This window comes from Pteropus alecto, unplaced genomic scaffold, assembly GCF_000325575.1.
Source record: "Pteropus alecto unplaced genomic scaffold, ASM32557v1 scaffold326, whole genome shotgun sequence".
NCBI lineage: Eukaryota > Metazoa > Chordata > Mammalia > Chiroptera > Pteropodidae > Pteropus > Pteropus alecto.
Genome location: NW_006438873.1, coordinates 1,462,862 through 1,479,039, shown reverse-complemented (window position 1 = coordinate 1,479,039; position 16,178 = coordinate 1,462,862). Strand labels below are relative to the sequence as shown.

General features: G+C 52.3%; 2 protein-coding genes across 3 annotated transcripts in view; both read right to left on the bottom strand.

The window, feature by feature from the left end:
* Positions 1-2,036: 2,036 nt before the first annotated feature.
* On the bottom strand, positions 2,037-11,740 carry TNNT1 (troponin T1, slow skeletal type). Its single transcript, XM_015592524.2, has 14 exons — positions 11,709-11,740; positions 11,590-11,603; positions 11,405-11,494; positions 11,203-11,247; positions 10,989-11,021; positions 10,158-10,179; positions 7,608-7,668; positions 7,229-7,345; positions 6,909-6,986; positions 5,299-5,412; positions 5,017-5,126; positions 2,938-3,028; positions 2,788-2,828; positions 2,037-2,171 (listed from the first exon to the last, which is right to left on the bottom strand). Exons 1-14 carry the CDS (start codon positions 11,738-11,740, stop codon positions 2,126-2,128), a joined length of 894 nt encoding a protein of 297 aa, XP_015448010.1. The 3' UTR covers positions 2,037-2,125.
* A 2,580-nt stretch (positions 11,741-14,320) lies between these two features.
* Positions 14,321-16,178, bottom strand: part of TNNI3 (troponin I3, cardiac type) — a 3,362-nt gene continuing 1,504 nt past the window's right edge. For both annotated transcript variants that reach the window (XM_006915955.3, XM_015592586.2), the window contains 4 exons: positions 16,094-16,178; positions 15,530-15,619; positions 14,863-15,039; positions 14,321-14,469 (listed from right to left, as the gene is read on the bottom strand). The exon at positions 16,094-16,178 is cut by the window's right edge. In XM_006915955.3, coding sequence (XP_006916017.1) covers positions 14,386-14,469; positions 14,863-15,039; positions 15,530-15,619; positions 16,094-16,178 — 436 coding nt within the window. In that variant the 3' untranslated portion in view covers positions 14,321-14,385. The remainder of the gene's footprint in view (positions 14,470-14,862; positions 15,040-15,529; positions 15,620-16,093) is intronic.

Below are 16,178 nucleotides of genomic sequence, written 5' to 3'. Positions count from 1 at the left end.
GTATTTCTTGCCTGTATGTAACCTCGACACATTATAATTGTGTGCATTTTCGATTGTTTGTGACTGAGTGTGTGCTGTTTATGGGTGCTTGTGTTTAGGATGTCTGTAGAAAGCTTTGATGTGAATACACCTGTACTTTTGTGACTGTGATCGAATATTTGTGGGAGACACAATTTAAGGTATCTGCTTACTCCACACAACAAACGGACATACTCCCACCATAAGCTCTATTAGCAATCTTTACGCTGCCTTTAGATTCAGGTTTAAAAATTATCTGATAGGTAGAAGATGTTGGTTGTGTACAGGCATTTTCATACTCCGCTCATTAACATTCTCTAACTTCAGAAAGATTTTTTTAAAAAATGTTCCCTCTCCCCCACAACAGGCAGAAAACCAGACGCCAGGCTACATCATAAAGATGGTTCAGATAAAGGGATGAACTGAGAACATTGGCAAAGTAACCAGTTTACTCTCCTGTCCAGTGTGGAAACAGGGCTAACCAAGGCACACTATAAGTCAGTTCTGATTTCTGTTATTTTTAAACTGTCCTTGCAAAAGTTATTTGCACAAAAGAGACTTTTACATTTAAGAGAGAAGTATATTGTGACCTGCCTGTGGAGGCTGGTGAAACACTCTTATTGTCATAGTTAAAGCAGGCTGCTATGACAAAAAGACCACGGACTGGGGGTCTTAAGACAGCCATCATTCCTCACAGTTCTGGAGGCTGGAGATCAGATGCCAGCATGGCTCAGTGCCTCTGAGAGCCCTCCTCCTGGCTTGCAGACAGCCACCTTCTCGCCATGTCTTCACATGGTGGAGAGAGCAAGCTCTGGTCGCTTCCTCAACTCATGACGACACTGACCCCATCATAGGGACCCCATGCTCAGGACCTCAGCAAACCCTGACCACCTCCCAAACGCCACCTCTGAACACCATCAAATTGGGGGTTCAGGCTTCCACTATGGATTTAGGGGGACACAAAACTTCAGTCCAGAGCACTCACCCCTTGAACAAAGGCAAGACACTAGGACAGTAGCCACACAACTGACGGAGCCTGCACCAGGACAGTGTCATGAAACAGAGACCCCCATCTCAACTCAGACTCTCAGGAGTGAGAGAATTCAACGCACTTGCTTGAGCCAAGGTCATTTGGGGTTTCGGGCCCAGTAGCCAGACCTATGTGCTCACTAATGTAGGTCCCATTCTGAAAGTCACAAGAGCAGAGCGACAAAGTATGGGCATTAATTTGTCACTGAACTGATCCTCCCATGGGCAACTTTGCAATTTTTTTTGTTTGGCTTTGCATTTCTCAATTCAGATATACTTCACATGCTGAAATGTTTACCATTTCAAAGTGTACAACTGAGTACTTGTTAATGTATTCACAAGATTGTGCCACCACCATTTAAGTCCAGAACATTTTCACCACCCAAAAAGAAACACCATCCCCTTTAGCCCTCACCTCCACCCCTTCCCTTCCTCTCCACAATCCCTGGAAACCACTAATCTAACTTTGTGTCTCTATGGATTTGCCTTCTGGAAACTTGATATAAATGGGATCATATACTATGTGGCTTTTTGTGTCTGGCTTCTCCCACCCATTGAGCATCATGTCTTCAACGTCCATCCACATTGTAGTGTGTGTCAGTGCATCATTCCTGTTTATGGCTGAGTAATATTCCATCATACCCATTCATCAGTGAGGGACACTTGGGTTGTTTCCACCTTGGCTACTGTGAACAATGCTGCTGCCACATTTGTGCACAAGGTCTCACGTGGACCTATGTTTCAGTTCTCTCAGATACCCAGGAGTGGAACTGCTGGGCCTTAAGGTAACTCTATGTCTAACATTTTGGGGAACCACCAAACCGTTTTCCAAAGCAGCTACCCCATTTTTCTTTCCTACCAGCTGCGTGTGAGGGTTCAATGCCACGTAGCATCGTAATGATAGTTGAGGATTCTCCAAGCAGCAGCGGGTTGGTGATAAGTCAGCTAACTGTGAAAGGCCGGCTGCATGTTAATAATAATCAAGGAACTCAGCAGGTGGAGCATTTATTTCAAGATACAGATGGGACAACACTGCAGCAGCTCCCAAGTGCTTCAGGGTGGGCCACCGCCAAGGTGCTCACTTCCAGCGGCCTCCAACGCGGCCCTTCCCTGCCCCCTTCCGGCTGCAGGAGAAGAACAGGGCGTCAGGAAGGAGGGCTGCCCTGACATCTGAGATGGGCCCCCAAAAATACCTGCCCTCCCTGCCCAGAGGACGAGGTGGGCAAATGTGTTCTCATTAAGGTTCATCGACGGGTGAAGCGGTTCATGGTCAAAGGCCAATCCTGCTGACGCGTGGGACTGGGCACCTACGGTGAGCTGAGATATCTGTATGGGTGCTAATACATGTGTGTGATGAAGGGGCTGGCACTCCTGACCTGTGGGGCCTGACCACTCTGCCCTGGGGTGCTGTCCTGTGCAGTGTAGGGTGTTGAGTAGCAACCCTGGCCTCCCCCCATACAGTTGTGACAACCAAAAATGTTCTGGACACTGCCCAATGTTCCCTGGGAGGCAACATCAGCTCCCTTCTTTGAGAACCAGTGATTTAGAGGAACATGGAAACGGATCGAGACCCCAGAAGAGAGACAGAGGACAGAGAAAATGACAGAGAATGAGGGACAAAGATAGAGAAAGGCACAGATGCCAAGAGGGGGTGAGGGGCTGAAACTCAGAGTGAGGAGGATAGAGAAAGAAGGAGACCCCCTGAGGGAGGGTGTGGGGCGCAGGCCAGTTCACACTTACAACTTCTGTGCATGGCTGATGCGGTTATACAGCACGTTGATCTGTGGAGGGAGGCGGGAAGGAGATGCTGGGACAGTGGGGGACAGGCCGGCCCACCCTTGCCCCGTCCTATCCTGTTCTGGCCTAGGCCCCAACAGAGACACGTCTCACCTCGTATCTCTGCTGCTTCAGCTTCGCCATCAGATCAAACTTCTCAGACTCCAGCTGGTGGATCCAGTCTGACAGTTCCTGGGCCTTGTCCCTGGTGGGCAGACGGGCTGTCATAGGGGGTGCTAGGCCACACCCTGGGCTCAGAGGGGTTGAGGAATCATCCTAAGCCACACAGTGCACCTCTGAGTTTGGTGTTATTGGTGCCATTTTATTAATAATTGAGGCCCAAATATTCAACGTGAATTGAAGCAAAGGGTTTTAAAATCTCTGCCCACTTTCCCCCTTTCCAGAAGGCAGATTTGTATTTCCTTAAGGGAGAATGAGGTCACAGTCATGGACCCAGGTTCTAGGGTTAGAAAGCCCTGGTTCGAATCCCAGCTCTACCATTCTTTGGGGCGGGGGTGGGGGGGGGGGCAGTGGCTAAGGCCAAGTGACTTCCCCTAGGAACCCATTTCCCTCTCCAAAAAAAAGTAGAAACAAAACTGAAAGAGATAGCTAGTTGTCCACCCAATATCCCTTCTCTCTTTCTTCCTCAGAAACAGAACTTTTTGCAATAGGCCTAGTTAACAAGCCACTCTCCTCAATCTCTCTTGCAGGTAGAGGTGGCCAGTGGGAGGTCACCGGATAGGACTTCCAAGAAAGGCTTTGTGCTGCTTCCCATGCAACGTCTTTCTGCTGCTTAGATGTGATGGCTGGAGCTCCAGCAGCTATATTGGACCATTTTGAAGATGGAAATACTGAACTAAAGTGGTAGAGTTGAAGAGTAGGAGCCTGAGGTCTCTAATGATTTTGTAGAGCTGTCATAGCACCTGTGGACCATAGACATTTTCTATGTGGAAAAAATAATAAAGCTCTGCATTTTAGGATGCTGTAGTCATATCTGTTACTTGGAAGCCAAACTTATTAACTGATAAAAACCTACTGCATTGACATGCTGTAGGATGAGATCATGGATGTAGAGTGCCTGGCACATACTCAACACTCAACACAGCTAGTTGTTACTACTCATTTTATTACTAGCATTCCTCGTTTTCTTTTGCCAGCTAATGGTTTTCAAAAGCCCTCTCCTCCATGGTACATTTTATTTAAAAATTTTATAGACTTTCATATGACCTCTTTGTAATAAATAAAATTTAAGTAAGTGGAGATCCTTCCAAAAATATTAGTGGACCCTAATTATGAGTGGATGTGTAGTGGGGGACAGGAAAAAATAGGGAAAGTGAGTATTAACTATGTTATTTTATGCCTAGTGTGCTTGGGAGGGCAGGCGCATAGCCGGCGGTGGGCTGGAGCAGCTCACGCACCTTCCAAGAGCTCACTCTCGCATCTTCTCCGCGTGCAGTATCCTCCCACAGTTAGCTTGAAATCAGCATAGCGAGAGTATTTACACTATGGAAATGAGTAAATGCTCAAATCTGGATTTTTGCCCCTGGAGATCCAGCTGTTAAACATTTACCATCACACGGTTTTATAACACTGTCATGAGGAGCACAGGCGACTACACCAAATGACCATCTGGGTTCCAATCCCAGCTCTTCCACTGCAAGCTGTGCAATGCTGGAAAGGTTACTTAACCTCTCTGTGCCTCAGGTTGTTCACCTTTAATATGTGGGTAATAACAATGTTGACTTTAGAGGGTTGTAAGCACTCCACAGTGAGCTGGTGCTGTTGTTATTGTTGTTGTTGTTGTTGTTGTTGTTGTTGTTGTTGTTGTTATGTCATTGACCTTTCACAGCTCTGTGTGATAGAGTTTCTTGTTACATCCTCATTTTACCAACGAGGAAAGTGAGGCCCAGAGACATTAAATAACACCATTAAGGCAACATAATTTCATAAATATCATTGAGCAGTGTTGTCTGGCTTCCTACCATATTACCTCCCAGATTCACAGGTCTTGTCACCCACAAAAAGTGGGTCCTATATCAGTGACACATTTCACAGAGGAGGCTACAGGGACCCAGAGAGGGAGGAACAGTTACCCAAAGTCTCACAGCCCTGGGGCTTCCACCACCCGGATCTGGATGAGGGTCCCCTTATCTCTCTGTCTCATACCCCGCAACCCCCTCCGCCACCACCTACCGGAGCTGGTCCTCTCCCATGTGGTCAATGTTTAGAGGCTTTCTACGTTCAGATAGGATGCGCTGTTTCATCTCCCGGCCCGTCTGGCGCTTACCCCGCTTTTGTTCTGCCTGAGAGTTAGAAAGGGGACATCCTGAGCTGGTGGATGGAGCCTCCAGATGGTTCCCCATGTGAGGATCCCGGGGTCTGCACTCCTGTCCACCATCTCCCCTAGGACCCCAAGCCCTTTAGTTGCCTCCTCCCTGGGATCATGGACATCAGGCCCCAGCAGGCTGAACTCACCTTGACCAGGTAACCCCCAAAATGGGCCCCCATGTTGGACAGAACCTTCTTCTTTTTGGCATCATCCTCAGCCCGCTTCTTGGCCTCCTCCTCTTCCTTCCGCATCTTCTCCTCCTGTGGAGAAGCGGGGATGAACCCTCACTGAGGGGACAGGGCACTGAAATGGAGATGTGGGCGGGGCCTCAGACCCAATGATAAGAGACAAAGTCAGGGTGGGAACAGTCAGAGATGGTGAGTTCTCCCCTGTCCCTTTCAGGCCTGGCTGTGTGACAGCCTGCAAGTCCCTCCTCCTCTCTAGGCTCCAGTATCCTTCCAGTGACACTTAAAATGGGGAGGGACGTGCTTGCTTTCCCTGCATTTCTCCAGCCTGAGGTGGACAAAGAGAACTTGGCTCAGTGACCTCAGTACAGATACTCACCCTCTGTGGGCCTTAGTCTCCCTAAGTTTCATAAGATGAGAATGACCATCCTCAGAGGGTCAAGGAAGATAACTGGTGATGGCAGTGGAGGGCTTGGGACAGTAAAGAGGCTGATGGCCTCGAGCCTGAGGAAGGGGTTCTAGAATGTCTAGTGAAAACATTACTACACCTAGAATGTGCGTGCATTGCATGTTCCAGAAATAGTGGCTTGTCCAAACCAAACCTCCTCCGCACTGGAAGGGCCGTGAGGTGGACTTGATGATTTTCGTATGTCCGGCACTCTCTACCCGAGTCAGCTTCCTATCACAGCTATAATTTGCAAACTTAGTGGCTTAACACAACACGAATTCATTATCTCATGGTTGTGCAGGTCAGGAGCCAGACATGGGGTCTCACTGGGTTAAAATCAAGGTGTAAGAGGGGCTGTTCCTTCTGGAAGCTCCAAGGAAGCTCCAGTCCCCTGCCCTCTCCAGCTTCCAGGGACTACCTGTACCCCATGGTGAGTGAGCCCTTCCTCCATCTTCGAGGACCTGACTCTGATGTCCAACCCCCCTCTTATAAGGGCATCAGGCCCACCCACATAATCCCTTTCTCAGGACTCTCACCCATATCTGCATGATCCCTTTTGCTGTGTTAGGTGCCGTCATCAGACTCTAGGAATTGGCATGCGAACACCTTTGGGAGACTATCACTCTGCCTACCGCATCACCCTACTCCTACTCCTACTCCTTAAAAGTGGTCCAAGTGGCCCCTCCTTGATGCCAAGGCAGGTCATGTTTCCAAGCCCTAAACCAATGGGCACGTTCTCACCACTGTCCCCAACTAGGGATAGATGAAAAACTCCAGTTTGCCTGGGACAGACAGGATGCAGAATTGTCAGGCTCAGACCAGGGAAGTCTCAGGCTAATCGAGATGAGCCAGTCACCCCAGTGTCCACATAAAGATGGCCCGAGGGGTGGGAAGAGAAAGGCTAGGTCTTTGTGACATTATTTGAGGCCCTTGATTCAGCCATGCTTGAAGCAAGCCTCGCCTTAGACTTTAGAGCCAATAAAATTCTCTTTCTGCTGAATTCCAGAAAGATCCTGGAATATAAAGCATGAGGGCGTTCTCAGGATCCCAGAGAATATCATGAATGGAAAATGGAGCATCCAGTGGAAGAACAGTATCTGGGATCTCAGGGTGGGTCACCCACCGCCAGCTTGGCCTGTCGCTCCCGCTCCTTCTCGGTTCTGAAGCGCTGTTGTTCAGCTCTCTCCGCCCGGCGCCGCTCCTGGGGACAGAGAAGAATTTGGGGAGGGGGGTGCAGGGACCATCACCTACAAGTCACCCCTACCCAGAGGAGATTAACAGTGGAGATGTGCAAGTTTGAGTGTGGCCACACTTGGGTATACTCCCCAAAGTTTCAGCCTCGGGTCTGCACTGGGCGGGGACCACTCTCCGTTGTCGCCCAGGACCCAAAGGACGGCGTGGAGCGAGTGGAGGATTTAGGGAGCCCCACCTCGCCCCACTCACAATGCGGTCTTTCAGAGCAATAAGCTCCTCTTCTTCCTTCTTGCGCTGCTCAAAGTGCACGTCAATGAGCGTCTGCAGCTCCAGCAGGTCTTTTTCCATGCGCTTCCGGTGGATGTCCTACAGGACAGCGTGTGGGAGCCCTGTCATTCCCCGGCAGCCCTTCTGCGATGTCGGGAAGGGAGCCCTTCCCAGCAGGAGGCGATAAGTTTGGCAGTTTACAAAATGTCCAGCAGATGGCAGCAAAGCACTGCGTTCTGACCCTCCTTGGCTTTCGGGACTTAATTCCAAAAGAGACCGAACGGGCCACCTTTTCCTCATTTGCACGAAGGCACCCTAAGGGCTAGCAGCGGTGCCTGGGGACGCCCTCTGTGCTACTCACATCAAAGTCCACACGTTCCCCTTCCGGGATCTTTGGGGGAATCAACGGAGGTACCGGGCGGCTGAGTGGACAGAAGAGGACAGACTGAACAGTGTGACCTCCCTGACACTGCCCACTATGCTGTCTTAGCATGGCGGCCACCAGCCACGCGTGGCTCTGAACACCTGAGATGTGACTTGTCCCAGTCGAGGGGGACTGTCGGTGAAACCCATACCTGATATCAAAGACGTGGTACAAACGTGGTACAAACGAAATAATCTAAAATATCTCACATTTTATGTGAACGACCTGTTGCAATGATGAAATTTGGAATGTTGCAGGTTGAATAAAATATATTGAATCCTACGTGTTTTATTTTACTTTTTAACCTGCAGCTAGAAAAAAAAATTCAATGTTTTCTACTCCATTTTCAATGAAGGGCTGCTGGAGGGGGGTCAGCCCTCTGCCTCTCTCTCTTTCTTTGGTCCGCGAGCCCTTTAAGGAGTTTTGCCCTTTTATTCATTCGTAGTACACTTTCATGATCAGTGTCATTCACCCCCGTGACTTTAATCAACTGTGATTATCATTAATTCCTGAAGATTGGCCGACGCTGTCTGCAGCCCAGACTCTCTCCTAAGCCCCAGACAACTTCTCCAGAATCTCTGCTCCTCACTCACAGACACATTGCACAGTGCCCTGGCCTTGTGCTGTGCCCTTGTGCCCCAAAGCCTTTGCACATGCTGTTACTGCTGCCTGCAATGTCCTTCCCCTGATACACTCCATCCCCCTGAGGCCTTTTCTCCTCTAACAAGCCTTCCCTGAGCCTAGGGCACATCTGTCTTCTCTTACCCAGATCTGACCCTATTCTGACCCTATGTTGACTCTATGCCTCCTTGGCTCAAAACTCTTTCATAGCGCCCCAGTACCCTGGCCTTCATGTCCCCACCCTGCACTCGAGCCACAGTGAAATTCCCATCACTGTCCAGAGACCCAGAGAATTACTGCTTACAGGTCTTTTCTCATGCTCAGGCCCCAGTGTCGCCCCCTCCAGGACCCGTTCCACTCTGTGAGGTCTCATGTCCTCCCCTAGTTTAGGGCCTTTCTCATCAAAGGGACCTGCATCTGCATCTGCATCTGCTCCTTGAGAGACTGACCTAGGTCCTACCATGGGACCTTGCACGCACCACAGCCACTCGTGGCTCTGAACACCTGAGATGTGACTTGTCCCAGTCGAGGGGGACTGTCGGTGAAACCCATACCTGATATCAAAGACGTGGTACAAACGTGGTACAAACGAAATAATCTAAAATATCTCACATTTTATGTGAACGACCTGTTGCAATGATGAAATTTGGAATGTTGCAGGTTGAATAAAATATATTGAATCCTACGTGTTTTATTTTACTTTTTAACCTGCAGCTAGAAAAAAAAATTCAATGTTTTCTACTCCATTTTCAATGAAGGGCTGCTGGAGGGGGGTCAGCCCTCTGCCTCTCTCTCTTTCTTTGGTCCGCGAGCCCTTTAAGGAGTTTTGCCCTTTTATTCATTCGTAGTACACTTTCATGATCAGTGTCATTCACCCCCGTGACTTTAATCAACTGTGATTATCATTAATTCCTGAAGATTGGCCGACGCTGTCTGCAGCCCAGACTCTCTCCTAAGCCCCAGACAACTTCTCCAGAATCTCTGCTCCTCACTCACAGACACATTGCACAGTGCCCTGGCCTTGTGCTGTGCCCTTGTGCCCCAAAGCCTTTGCACATGCTGTTACTGCTGCCTGCAATGTCCTTCCCCTGATACACTCCATCCCCCTGAGGCCTTTTCTCCTCTAACAAGCCTTCCCTGAGCCTAGGGCACATCTGTCTTCTCTTACCCAGATCTGACCCTATTCTGACCCTATGTTGACTCTATGCCTCCTTGGCTCAAAACTCTTTCATAGCCCCCCAGTACCCTGGCCTTCATGTCCCCACCCTGCACTCGAGCCACAGTGAAATTCCCACCACTGTCCAGAGACCCAGAGAATTACTGCTTACAGGTCTTTTCTCATGCTCAGGCCCCAGTGTCGCCCCCTCCAGGACCCGTTCCACTCTGTGAGGTCTCATGTCCTCCCCTAGTTTAGGGCCTTTCTCATCAAAGGGACCTGCATCTGCATCTGCATCTGCTCCTTGAGAGACTGACCTAGGTCCTACCATGGGCCCTTGCACGCACCACACCGTTTTCGCGTCTGCAATTTCCCTTCTACCTCCTTCAGCCAAGTGGGCTTCACCTGCCCTGGGAAGCCTTTCATGATTGGCCAGGGCACACGTAGAGCCCTCGTCTGTGTTGCTCTGGTACCCTGGCTGCCACTGCTGTATCTGAGTCTTGTTCATCACCTGGGCAGTCAGGGTCTGAGGCGCCAGACACAATGGGAGGTTCTCTGGATACATTTGCCGAAGGAAGGCATCACTGACCAACCTTTCCTCTGCTATAATTCCCCCACTCTTCTCCTCTGCCTGCCTCGCACTCTATCTCTGGAGGCGGGGGATACTCAGAAGGATACGATTGGGAACACCTACTCCCTTAGGATCTCACCTTGGTTTGGGGCGCTCCTCTTCTGGTGGGGGGATACAAAGACATAATTAGCCAGAGTTCATGGATTGGGCCTGACACACCCAGAGGAGGCAGAGCCCAAGATGCGTCCCCCCACCCCCGGCCCGTTCACTCCTGCTGCTCTCCAGGGTGGGGGAGGGATTGGGACAAGACAACGGGAGAAGGGAAACCAGGGTGGCCGTAAAAGAGGAAGAGGGTCACACGCATCAGATATACATTCAGAACCGGTGTGGGTTTCCCCCTCCCACGCTTCTGAGAGCCCAGGGGTCCAAACCCAGACCCCCCCTCTTACGTACCCAGAGCTCCTGCCCTCCTCCATCAAGACCCAGCAGTGAAGTGGGGAGGGGGGATAAGCCCTCTCTTCTTTCGTTGACCCAGGAGTTGTGTCCCCAGGCCCCTCCCCCTTGGGGACAGAAGAATCCCGCCTCCCAGTCCCAGCCCCTTCTACAATCCAGGCCCCAACCTTTGAATGTATATGGAGGAGAAAAATAACAGACAGGGTTGGGAGTGAAGATGGGGGCGGAGGGCGCCTCTCCGCAAACACCCAACCCTTCCGTAAGTATTTCTCCAGGCTGGGGAAGAAGCCTTGGGTGTCGGTCCCTTTAAGAACGAAAGGAAAGGGTTAAAGCCGCTGCGAGGCGATTTCCTTTCATGGCCACAAGAGGGCGCGCGGGCTCTTCGGATCTTAAAGGACCCGGCCTGGGGCGGGTTAGGGGGGCGAGAGGGAGCCCTCGTGGAGGTCTGGGTCCTGAAGTTATCTGGGGGCTCCCGGGCCCCGAAATCGTCCTAGGGAAGCGAAGCAGCTGCGGTTACCTCGCTCTGCCACCGGCTCCGGCTCCTCGGGGGCTGGGGAGAGGCAGGGGCGAAGCGAGGATTTGGGGAGCAGGGTTTGGGGGTGGGGGAGCGGCCATTTTGAACTGAAGCAGAAACCCTCGGAGCCCCCATACCCCCACCGCCGTCTCCACCCCTGGACAAGCGTCCTCACTCCACCCAGCCCCCGGCCGGACCCCCGCGTCCAACTCCAGACCTGCGGAGTCCAGGGCCTCGCCGTCCTCCTCAGCAGCCTCCTCTTCTGGAAGGGGTAGGACAGAGGAGAGGGGACGTCAGGAGCCGGGAAGGGGGGGGGCGGTGGGAGAGACGGGGACTGGGGACCCAGTACGAGTCTCTGCTGGGCTAGGGACCTCCTGGGTCTCAGCTGCACGTGTGTACAATGAGCTTTTTTCACTGACCGTAGGGAGACTGAACAGAAAAACCAGGGGTGGGGGCGTCTGGGCAGGATGGGCTCACCCGCTTCTCTGCACTGGCCCCTTCCCAGGAGCCTTCCCAGGAGGGCGCCACACCTCTCCTCACCTCCCATTGGCTGAGATCCGAATAGTGTCCCCAAGCCCCCCAGGCCAGCATACTCTCCACTCACCTTCTGGCTGCTCCCTGAGGACAGGTGCGAGGGAAAGACAGAGGGGAGAGTTAGACATGTTGGAGGGTGGAGTGTCCCCACCTCTCCAGGGCTTCAGTCCTCCCGCCAGCATCACTCACTCCTCATATTCCTGTTCTTCGGTATCCGACATCCTGGTACGACCTAAAGACCACAGAGAACAGGCGGAGTGGGGTGGGGTCCCGAAGGAGGAGGGGCTGGGGGTCTGGACCTCCGCGTCTGAAGGAGGGGGCGCTGGGGGCCTGGACTCCCAGGTCTGAGGCAGGAGGGTCTGGGGGTCTAGACTCCTGGGTCTGAGGGAGGAGGGGCTGGAAGCTGATTCCTAAACCATGTGAGGGTAGAGCTTTGGGAGGTGTATTCAGGGCACAGCCCCAAAGGTGCAGCTCGTGCCCCCGCTCCCAGCTGTCCTCTTTTGTCTTATGACAGGTCCATGGGAACCCGATCTGAGTTGGGATTAGGAGAAGGTATTTGGGAAGGGACAGTGGCCTGAAGACAATAGCTGCCCCACCCCCAGGGGCTATTTTGGGGGGATGTTATAAATGTGAAATAGAGGACACATCCTAAAAAGGGATTCGGGGGAGTGGGGGCTTCTGGAGGATTCAGTCACACCCGGTCCCCTCTCCCACCACAGATGCTGCCCTCAGCCTTTGGCTGGTTATCTCCCCACTTGTCTCCTTTCACCTTCACCCGCAGGAGCAGGAGCAGGAGCAGGGTCTGTCCACAGACCTCATCCTGACCCCACAATATTTAGAGCCCCCAATATTTGACACTCCCAGGCCCCAACGTGTCATGTGACTCCCCCAAAATCTGGATACCCACAGATCCTGAGACCCCCAATTTATGATGCTCCAGCAAGTCCTCATATCTCCAGATTGAGACTCCACTAAGACCCCAGTTCTTGACACCTCCTAAATTCTGAAACCTCAAGATCATGAGACCCCCAAAATCAGGATGCCCAGACTCAGAGGCCCAATTCATGAGACCACTGAATTATGGCACTATGAGATCCGACACCTGCAATCCGAGGACTGCAGATCCTGAGACCTCAATTCCTAGAACGCCAGATCCTGAAACCTAGACTGACATCCAAGCCCAGATACCCCCAATTTCTGAGATTCCTTGACTCTGAGACCTCTGGGACACCCAAATCTCAGCAAATCCTGATTCTGTAACCCCCAAAATCTAAGTTTCCCTTCCATCCTCAATCCCTCTAAGGCCTTGGTCTCCCAAATTCCCAGATGTCCACATCTGTTCCCCTCTGCCTCCATCCCTCTTCACACACCTCCCTCCCCCCACCCTCCCACCGGGATACCGCAGGGCCATTACACAGTTACCTAAGTCTGGGTCTGCAGAGGCACTAAACCGCAGGGCAGAAGCCGAGCCTTGCTGGGAGGCTGAAGCACCCTGGGTTTATACTGTAGTTCAGCCCCGCCCCACCCCGAGGGAGCGGGAGGGGGAGAGAATTCCTTTCCCCAAATACTAGCCAGGCGCAGAGGCTCCCTTGCCCCCACTCTGGCTCCAGGTTCAGGATCCAGGCGCCTCCTGGCTGCTCTGAGACCCCTCCTCCACCCCCTCAGCACCTCCCATGGACCCTGGATGGCTCTAAGCACTCCATGGTCCCCAACCTACAGCACACAGCACTCAGTGCTTTGACCCCCTGAGCTCAGCACACAGCAATCCTTGGGTTGTTTTTTTCTCTTTCCAAGGCTCTGGTCCCCTTTTCTGTGTCTTTCTGGATGTCCATCTCTCATACCCTGTTTCTGTCTCTGTCTCTCCTTTCTCTCTGACTCTTCATCTGAGTGTCTCTGCGTCTGTCTCTGTCCATCTTTCTGTCTCCCCCTCCCTACCCCCACCCCCACTCCTTTGTCTGCCACCAGGATTCCACCCTGGTGACAACAGGCGCTAAAGCAGGGAAGCAGGTGTGCATCAGAGGAGGAGAGAGGGTGGGGCGTCAGGCCTGCACGACCTCACCACCCCCACCTCCATCTGACAGGGACCTTTTTTGGTATTCCTCTTCCTCCTTCCCTGCCAAGCCATGACACTGACCTCTAAGGGAGCCGGCCCTGGAGAACAGGACTCCTCACCCCTCTGAGCCTCTTGGTGTCTCTGTCTCACTGTCTCTGTCTCTTACCGTCTGCCAATTTCTATTTCTGTTTCTATGCATTTTTCGGAGGGTTCTCTCTGGGTCTCTTTCTTGGGCTCTCTGCATCTCTGTCTCTCAGTGTTCTTCACTTTGACTCTCTCCCTCTCCGCACATTTTTGTCTCTGCATTTCTGTGAGTGTCCCTAGTATCTGCCTCTCTGTGTCTGTGTCTCCAGGTCTCTCCATGAATGTCTACGACCCCGTTTCTGTCTCTCTGGGTCTGTGTCCATGTCTCTGCCTTTCTTGCTCTTTCTGGTGTCTCTCTTTATGTCTCTACAGTTCTGCCTTCATGGGCCTTCATTACTGTCTCTTCCAGGGCTCCGTTGTCTTTGTGTCTCACTGTATGTATTTCTCTCTCTGTTTTCCCTTTCTTTGCCCTTCTTCCCATGAATCCATCTTTTTTTCTCTCCTTTAGTCTCTGTGTGTCTCTTTGAGCCTTCCTCTCCCTATCTGTGTCCCTCATGAGGTGCAGAGAAGTTCAGAATGTCCCGTATTGGAGACCCAGCTCTGTTCTTGATGTGGAGCATGGCTTCCGGGAGCCTCCCCGACCCCAGTAGACACACACAGCCACTCCCAGCTCAGAGAGAAGCTTTATTCCTCAGGGCCATCCCCAGGGCCAGGGCAGGGGCAGGAAGCTCAGCCCTCAAACTTTTTCTTGCGGCCCTCCATTCCACTCAGTGCGTCGATGTTCTTGCGCCAGTCTCCCACCTCCCGGTTTTCCTGGGGAGATAGAGTCAGAGGTCAAGGTGTCTTCCTGGTCAATGGCCTCTCAAATATCCCCCGCCTGCCCTCCAACCTGCAGGATGCTCTGTTCTGGACACCTACCCAAGGATCTGGATCTGGAATACTTCTTGTCCTCTCATCAAGTTTGCCCCATAAACTTCTTATCTCCCTACTCCTGCACTTCCTGTCTCCCACATACATTTCCTGTCTCCCTCCTGCACTCCCTGTCTCCCTCTTGCATTTCCTGGGCCCCTCCTATACTTCCTGTTGAGGACCACTTACCAGATACTGCTCCCCACAACTCCAAGCTCTATCTGCCCTCATAATGGGATTGTTGCCCCTACACCCTCTCCTCTAAGCATCCCCTTTCCTGTCCCTAGTGACACTCACCTTCTCCGTGTCCTCCTTCTTCACCTGCTTGAGGTGGGCCCGCAGGTCTAAGGACTCCTTAGCCCTGGTTCCCAGCAGCGCCTGCATCATGGCATCCGCAGAGATCCGCACCCTCCGCAGGGTGGGCCGCTTGAACTTGCCCCGAAGATCAAAGATTTTCTGGGTCAGATCTGCGATCTGTGGGCAGCCATAAGGGGAGGTAGAGACCCCTCCCTCCACTTCTCCTTCCACCCTCCAGGCCTCATCCAGGGTCTCCCTAGCTCAGGCTCCCACCACCTTCAGAACAAAATGTAAGTTCCTCATCCCGGAACCAGACATCCTGTCCAATCTGCCCCAGCCTCATCCCTCTGAAAACCACCAGCACGTCCCCATCCAGCTACCTATGTCTCACGGTTCCCTATCTATGCCTGAGCTCATTTACCAACACTCAATGCTCCAGCCACATATCTTCACAAACATATTTTCTGCTGTCCCAATCCCTGGCTTTTGCATGTGCTGCCCCCTCTGCCTGGCCATAGTGTAGTCATCCTTCTGCCCCCTCCTTGCCACTCACGGAGTTGTCCTGGGTCTCCTAGTGTCCTCAACCACAAGTAGCTGTAATGAGTCAGGCTGAGACAACAGCCCCAGGCATTGCACCCTACCCTGAAGGGACCAGACTGCCTCCCACCTCTGTGATGTTCTTGGTGACTTTTGCCTCCACATCATATCTCTCCTCATCCACCTTGTCCACACGGGCGTGGAGCTGTCGGCACAAGTCCTGATAGAGGAAAGTGGGATGTGTTGTTGGGTTAAGTCTGGGGGCCTGGACTCCAGGGTCTGAGGGAGGATAGGTTCAGGGCCTGGACTCCTAGGTCTAAGGGAAGAGAAGCTGGGGACCTGGACTCCTGGGTCTGAGGGAGAAGAGAACTGGGGACCTGGGCCTCTGATGCTGAAGGAACAGATTGAAGCAGGACTCTGGGGAACTGCGAACAAAACAGAACTCCAGAGCCAGGAGTCCTGAGACTATGACAGAATTAGAGCTGATGGAACTGACCTCTGGGTTTTGAGACTGTAGGCAGCTACAGGCCATATTTCTGAACTCATGAGGGTAAGAATTGGGAGGTTGGATTCCAAGGTCCCTAGCAGAAGAGGATGGATATTGACTGGAGTACTGGAGCCCCAAGGATGCAGGACGGGATGCTGGGAGCCTCGGACCCCAGGCTGGACGGGAGTCCCTGATTGGAGTCGGTACCTGCAGCTCCTCGAAGCTCAGCCCAGCCAACTCCAGAGGCTGGCACCGCGTGCTCAGAGCGCGACCCTTCTCTCCACGCCGCTCT